At 39.6% G+C, this 8,112-nt stretch overlaps 1 protein-coding gene across 1 annotated transcript in view; it reads right to left on the bottom strand.

Annotated features, from left to right (window-relative positions):
• Positions 1 to 4,787: 4,787 nt before the first annotated feature.
• SAR1B (secretion associated Ras related GTPase 1B) overlaps positions 4,788 to 8,112 on the bottom strand; it is a 38,349-nt gene continuing 35,024 nt past the window's right edge. The window contains exons 6-7 of the mRNA XM_023195939.1: positions 7,646 to 7,777; positions 4,788 to 6,013 (exon numbers count right to left, since the gene is read on the bottom strand). Coding sequence (XP_023051707.1) covers positions 5,897 to 6,013; positions 7,646 to 7,777 — 249 coding nt within the window. The 3' untranslated portion in view covers positions 4,788 to 5,896. The remainder of the gene's footprint in view (positions 6,014 to 7,645; positions 7,778 to 8,112) is intronic.

Raw genomic sequence — 8,112 nt, 5'->3', positions numbered from 1 at the left:
TAATAATCTGTATACACTGTGAAACAGTTGAAAATTCACACCAAGATCCTAGTGCAAGCAGCGGTGTACAAAAGTGCAAACAAGGTTAGTGATTAACAACTTACCATCAATTTACCACTTCAACATACTTTACATTCAGCCAAATACTGAAGGCTTCACCATGGAAAAACACTTTTGTCACTTTTAAAGTAACTTGACTACATTTACCCTGAGTGCTCTTGCCTCAGTATGGCAACTGATTATGAGTTCAGGTTAGGAGCAACACCAGGGAATATAGAAACCCATGTTAAGTTAGCCATTCTGACGTGAATCTATATTTGAAAATGAAAACAATCCCAAAGAAAACCTGTATGTCAAAAATAGAACTGTTCCTGCCTTTCACCCCAAAATATTTAAAGCTAAATCTAAGCCACTATTTAAAATGCATGCTGACCAGGTGCAGTGGTTCACACCTGTAATCCTAGCACTTTGGGAGGCTGAGGCAGGCAGGTCACGTGATGTCAGAAGTTCGACAAGCCTGGACAACATGGTGAAACCCCGTCTCTACTAAAAATACAAAAATTAGCCAGCTGTGGTGGTGGACACTTGTAATCCCAGCTACTTGGGAGGCTGAGGCAGGAGAATCACTTGAAGCTGGGAGGTGGAGGTTGCAGTGAGTGGAGATCACACCACTGCACTCCAGCCTGGGCGACAAAGTGAGACTCCATCTCAGGAAAAAAAAAAAAAAAAAAAAAAAAGTATGCTGAAGAATCCATCTACTCCAGTGCAGCTTTTCCAAAAACAGTTCTGTGTAAACTCAGTTTCCTATTTCTGCCCTAAAATCTATTTGGGGCAGGGGACACACCTGAAACAAAGTTGGCTTTGGATAACTTCACTTACTTTCCTTTGATTACATTGGATTCTGTTTAAAAGTATGATGAAGCCGGGCGCGGTGGCTCAAGCCTGTAATCCCAGCACTTTGGGAGGCCGAGACGGGCGGATCACGAGGTCAGGAGATCGAGACCATCCTGGCTAACACGGTGAAACCCCGTCTCTACTAAAATACAAAAAATTAGCCGGGCGTGTTGGCGGGCGCCTGTAGTCCCAGCTACTCTGGAGGCTGAGGCAGGAGAATGGCGTGAACCTGGGAGGCGGAGCTTGCAGTGAGCTGAGATCCGGCCACTGCACTCCAGCCTGGGCGACAGAGCGAGACTCCGTCTCAAAAAAAAAAAAAAAAAAAAAGTATGATGAAAGCCGTGAACAACAATTAGTGCCATTAAATATATTAGCTATTTAATGCTCTAAATGATAAGGACAAAAATTAATTGGTTCAAAACTGCATCTTTAATAGACTCTGTAGCTTCCCTTGACACTGGAGGATCTTTAAAATCCAGGTGTTGGGTGGGGATTTGTGAGGGGAATGGTTATAGGGTTCAGAAGTGGAAACATGGTTTTAACAAAATTCCAGTCACCTTACACAGGGGCAGAGTCACATATCCCGAGAGCTGGTTCTTTTATTTGGTTAAAAAGCACTAACTTGAATTTCAAAAGAAGGATAATAATAGAAATGACCAGAAGCATCAACATGTAGTTTTAGCCTGGGCACAGTGGCTCATGCGTATAATCCCAGCACTTTGGGAGGCCGAGGCGGGTGGATCACTTGAGGTCAGGAGCTCGAGACCAGCCTGGCCAAATGATGAAACCCTGTCTCTACTAAAAATACAAAAATTAACTGGGCATGGTGGGGTACACCTGTAATCCCAGCTACTCAGGATGATGAGGCACGAGAATCATTTGAACCCGGGAGACAGAGGTTTTAGTAAGCCAAAATTGCGCCACTGTACTCCAGCCTGGGCAACAGAGTGAGACTTTGTCTCCAAAAACAAACAAACAAACACGCAGTTTTGATAATTTAGTCCTTAATTGAAGCACACTGTTTTCCTAAACTCTTGTATTTATAGCAAAGCCTCTGGCTTTTAACACAGGCTACCTTTTATTCCCTATTAATTTTGCATTAAGAAACTTATGTTTGCCAATTTCTATTTTTTCATTGTTTCTTGAAGATTTTTTGATGCTTCACCAACTTTTTACATATGTTTAAAATGATTTAAACAATATGCTCCAAATTAAATGAACAGAAGGAATTTTGAGAGGTTTCCCTTTATGTAGCTATTCTCAGTGCACTCTGGTCAAATTTTACTTGGCCATAAATCCTTGCAAACTTCAGTCATGTAAGTGACTAACAAGACTGAAATACCACATTGAGTCACATACCAAATACAGTTTCAGAAAATGTAAACCTTTCCCCTGAAACTCTCCAATTGTGTTAACTAGAACTATACTGTTTCTAATGATGGAACGTGTGAAATGCTGGGTTTTGAATGTAGTTAATAAAATAATTTTCTAGAAGGCAAGAAACACTATTATCACAGTTATCACCCTATTTTAATGATTTATATGTAGTTTATGTGCTGGAAAGCACTATAAAGAAGTATGAGCCAGTTGAAAATTGGCTGGGCATGGTGGCTCATGCCTGTAATCCCAGCACTTTGGGAGGCTGAGGTGGGCAGATCACGAGGTTAGGAGTTCGAGACCAGCCTGGCCAACATAGTGAAACCCCATCTCTACTAAAAATACAAAAATTAGCCGGGCATAGTGGTGTGCACCTATAGTCCCAGCTACTCGGGAGGCTGAGGCAGGAGAATCACTTGAACCCGGGAGGTGGAGGTTGCAGTAAGCTGAGATCGTGCCACTGCACTCTAGCCTGGGCAACAAAGCAAGACTCCGTCTGGAAAAAAAAAAAAAAAAAAAGATGAGCTGGTTGAAAACTAAGAAAAGAAACAATGTTCTGCTTTTATGCTATAAACCACAAAAAATTTGTATATGGATCCAGGTACACAAAACTAAAATTTAGGTCTACACAGGCAGTATCTGTGTTCATATATCTTTGGCACTCATACAAAGATACTGGTTTAAACCAACAGTGAATAATTTTCTTGCATATACTTTAGGAAATATCTGTTCTCCAGTTAAAAAATGCTATAATCTCCATTCTAAAAATTCACTGAGATAAACTGAAATCTATCAATTTAACCAGCTTGATCCAAAAGTGTAATTAACAGCAGTCAGTAAAACAGGTGTGGGATAAGAATCTCTTTAAAAGTGTAAAAGTGGGTTGAGACCTTATATTTTTACATTTCAGACTTCAGATTTTAAAAAATCTTTTGGACAGTGCCTGATTTGGATGTATACCACAGTGTTAACTACACCCTAACATCTTACAGTATGGGACACACAATTAGCCTATGTCCCCAGTACCAGTATTTACCTGGAAAATACTCCATGGATGCACATGTTCACACAGGCACATGCAGAGCTGTCTTTCCTCTGTGCTTCTACTGTTTCTCGCCATCCTCTTACTTTGGTTCTCTTGAAAAAGAGCAGTACCCAGTGCATATACTCTGGAGAGGTTCTCAGAGCTGGACAGTAAGTCCTCTGGCTCAGGAACTCTGCCCCCTAAAGCTGGGAGGAAAGCTGGTTGCTGCTAAACATGGCTTCCTTTCTAGAGGCTCGGGCCATAAAAATCTTATATCTTTGGGAAAATATCCACAGTTTAGCTGTGGTCCACAAAGTGACTTTGTTTCTTTGATCCTAGTGTTACAATTAGAATGAGGGTTCTGGAGCGAGATATATTATACCAGAAAGTGTTTTTCCTGGCTAGAGAAACCAGTACGTTTTTTTCCTTTATACCAATTTACAACACAAATAATTAACTTCTTCAGTATCACAACAGATACTCTAGGAAATACTTGAAGAAAGGCAGGTCCCCGAAGGTACTAAAGACAGATAACACAAACAGGAGACAGTTGTTTTTAATAAGACTTAGTTCTATTTAGTCAGAACTTAAGGAGTACTTTAAACCTATCTGGAAGAAGAAATCAATAGGCTGCAATGTCATGTTCTACTCTTCCCGTAGTGCTACTGATGTTTCTAGGAAGAGAGGGAGCACTTTTATTTTCATTTAGAAAGAAGATGAAAGTGAAACAGAATAGTTAGATTACTGAAACCAAATGTCATCTTAAGAAGTCACCTTGTCCCCTTAGCTAAATAGTAGTTCCTTCCAGTCATATTCCTCAATCCTTATCTGCTTCATAGGTTATATTATCGATGACAAAAAGGACTGTAACTCTGACATGGACAATGGCTACAGAAAACACTAATTTTTGATATTGAAATTATTCTTGATGGAATTGGTTAAATATACTATAAAACTTGGCTTATAATCAAGATAAATCTTAAACTTGAGGGTCTTTAAAAATACATTTTTGGCACTTACCTTTCATCTTATGATGGGAATCTCAAACATATAAAAAAATTCAATTTCTTAGGAAATTATAAAGCTTTTGAAAAACTAAAATTTTCTTAGTAAGCCTAGCAATGAGGCTTGCAGGCCCTATCACAGGGCAAGCATAATATCTAAAAATAAAAGTTAGGTCAGGCATGGTAGCTCACGCCTGGAATCCCAGCACTTTGGGAGGCCAAGGCAGGCAGATTACTTGAGGTCGGGAGTTTGAGACCAGCCTGGCCAACATGGTGAAACCCCGTCTCTAAAACAAAATGAAACAGAACAACAACAACAAAAAGCCAAACAAACAAAAAGTCTTTGTTTTATGAAGTGAGAACTACCTGAGAGCAAATAAGAAAAAAGAAAACTGGAAAGAAGCACTTGTTTTCTTCTACCAGGATATAAAATATGCCAAAGAATACAAAAGAGCTATAGGATAGGAACAAAATCTTCACATATCTCAGACTGACACAAAACAAGCTATTTTATTCCTCAGATATACATGTCTCTACAATGAAATTGCACACAAGGTCCTACTTATTGCTTGCTCCAGGGAGTACTGTTAAATGTAAAGAGACTGGGAATATATCTAAATGTGGAGAGAGTGGCGCCTGTCATTGCTTTTGGGGAAGAGGCACAGATTACCCCATTGGGCACCAATAAGATTGCAGCACTTTAGAATTAGACAGCTGGGATGGAACTACAGAGCCTACCAAACTGAGAATCAACCTTGTATACCATAAATGTGCTTTTCTTCAGAAAGCCAATCCCACAGGGACTAGGACACAGACCCCATCAGCAATGGTAGTGGCAGCGTTACTAATAAAAAAACACATGATTCAGGGATACATGGTATCAGGTGCAACTGACCACAACCATCTCATGGTAAATACATAAGCCTTGAGAGGCTTAAATGCTATTCTAAATATTCTGAAGGAAACTCCTTTCCCAACAACCACCTCATATGCCTAGTATTAAATACTCAAATTTCCAGAGTATACTAGCTAGATAAGACACCTTTAAATGAAACATTTGCCCAACAAGGATGCCAAACATTAGAGTTTGTTTTATTGCATGACGTTTGCATAAGAAAAAATGTTATTGAAACTGTAAGGCATCATGCAATCATTGAATAAGCTAATTATTAACTGTACACTTAAGATAGGTGGACATATAATCTAAAATTTAAAAACTAGTTCCAAAAAAGTACATAAAAAATTTAACATGATGAGCTTTTAAATATGGTTTATATTTATAGTTTCATGTTGTTAAAAAGTGCTTCAAATGTACTGCTGGAAAGTTGCTCTTTACAAATGGCGCTGGGGTGATGTCAGATTATAAACTGTAAAAACCAATTACTTCTATGGAATTAGAAAGCTACCATCGTGATATTCAAACTTACTTGAATCAGTTTTCAATTCTCACTCAAATTAAGTTGATATAATATTAATAATCTAAAAAACATCTGTTTTATAACCAGCAAAAGTCTATTGAATTCAAGTTATGCATGTTGAGCAATCAAATCTCTGAGTAAGCCTGAACGTTGACACGTGGAACCAATGTGGGTATGTGTTAATCAATGTACTGTGCCATCCAGCGGAAGCCTTCTCCATAACCTTGTCTTTTGAGCACACTACACATGAAAACTTCTAAGGGTCGGGCATTCAGTTCTTTCAGAGATATACTCCCCTAGAATAGAAGAGAGACATTTTGTTGGAATTTTATGAAATTAATAAAGCCCCACATCCCAGCAGAATTATTGGTTCTATTTTAGAACAAAGAATGGCTATGATAGGCCGGGTGTGGTGGCTCAAGCCTGTAATCCCAGCACTTTGGGAGGCTGAGACGGGTGGATCACGAGGTCAGGAGATCGAGACCATCCTGGCTAACACAGTGAAACCCCATCTCTACTAAAAAAATACAAAAAAAACTAGCCAGGTGATGTGGCGGGCACCTGTAGTCCCAGTTACTTGGGAGGCTGAGGCAGGAGAATGGCGTAAACCCAGGAGGCGGAACTTGCAGTGAGCTGAGATCCGGCCACTGCACTCCAGCCTGGGCGACAGAGCGAGACTCCGTCTCAAAAAAAAAAAAAGAATGGCTATGATAAATCCATGACTGTGATAAAGTCATGGCTGCTTGGCATCCAAGCCCCATGAACACACAAGAAGCCTCCTCCTCTCACTCTACCTTAGGACAGGATGGCCACTCAGTGGGAAAGAGGTTAGCTTGCATGATACCCAAGAATAAAAATAATCTGACTTAGAAAAAAATCCGGCCGGGCGCGGTGGCTCAAGTTTGTAATCCCAGCACTTTGGGAGGCCGAGACGGGTGGATCACGAGGTCAGGAGATCGAGACCATCCTGGCTAACACGGTGAAACCCCGTCTCTACTAAAAATACAAAAAAAAAAAAAAAAAAAAAAACCTAGCCGGGCGAGGTGGCGGGCGCCTGTAGTCCCAGCTACTCCAGAGGCTGAGGCAGGAGAATGGCATAAACCCCGGGAGGCGGAGCTTGCAGTGAGCTGAGATCCAGCCACCGCACTCCAGCCCGGGCGACAGAGCAAGACTCCGTCTCAAAAAAAAAAAAAAAAAAAATCCAAACTGGCTGCACTAATATTAAAGACAAACATTCCCTGAGAAGGTTTACGACCAAACAAGGCATTTCCTAAAATTAATGTCGAGCTAATTTATGAAAAAGACAGAAAACAGACCAAAGTCTACTTTGTCTAACTTAAGAGCCTCCTGCTATATGCTGCAGTATTTCTCCACCCTGAAATAGTATATGTAAACTAAGAAAATTCTGTAAGCCTCAGAGGTTCTTCCATTGTTTATCTGGATTTTTTCAATGCTGATCTTTTCCCCAAAATAAATCCTCTAGGAAAAGTGAATATCAAAACAATCCGTCTTAAAGCTTATTATAAAGTATATGTTCAGAATACCCTAAAATATTCCCATAACCAAGTTTATGTCTTATTTATCTCTGGTAAACTCAGGGCCTAAACATACTACTGGTATACTTAAACACTCAAATATATCGTTTGGTGGCTAATTCTGAAAATGTATGATGAATAACTTTGAAAGCTTTAATTTAGTTTCCCATAAGCACAAGCCTTAGGCATAACTGATCCTTGACATTTTTGTTGTCACCAAGAAAAGGTTTCATTCCATGGTAGAAAGAAATGAAGACATCAGAAAGACCCACATGTATAAATGACAGTTTAAGAAAAAAAAAGATAATGGGCTTGTATAGTTCGACAATAGTAATTTAAGAAGACATTTGTACTGTAGAATTAAACACACCCATCATAATTTTTTTTTTTTACCTTTCCTGTTGTCTGACCATATAAACCAAACATCTCTCGCAACCTCTCTTCACTGATGGCTTCAGGTCTGTCGATCTTATTCCCAAGAATCAGTATAGGCACATTAGCAATGGTTTCATCTGTCATTAGTGACTGAAAAAAACAAAACAATACAAAACAAGAGTTGATATGAAACCATCCGAAGAGCTTATTTTGATATGATAAAACAGTAAAGGACTCATTCTCTACCACATCATGTCATACCAACTTTCTTTGTCAAACTTTCCCAACATTTTAAATTGACCTCAATGAAACCATAAGCTCAATTCTTCTGTCTTCCTACGACTCTTCCTGTAAATGTTTACTCTGCTCACCCTGTAAAGCAGTGACACAGAGTGTATAGAGCCAGCACCTTAGAGGTGGACAGATCTGGTTTCACTTCTGGTTCTACTGCTTCTGAGATGTGACTTTGGGCAAGTTAGCCTGAC

Source organism: Piliocolobus tephrosceles, chromosome 4, assembly GCF_002776525.5.
Source record: "Piliocolobus tephrosceles isolate RC106 chromosome 4, ASM277652v3, whole genome shotgun sequence".
Lineage (NCBI taxonomy): Eukaryota > Metazoa > Chordata > Mammalia > Primates > Cercopithecidae > Piliocolobus > Piliocolobus tephrosceles.
The sequence above is the reverse complement of the archived record's forward strand: the minus strand, read 5'-3'. Positions and strand labels throughout refer to the sequence as shown.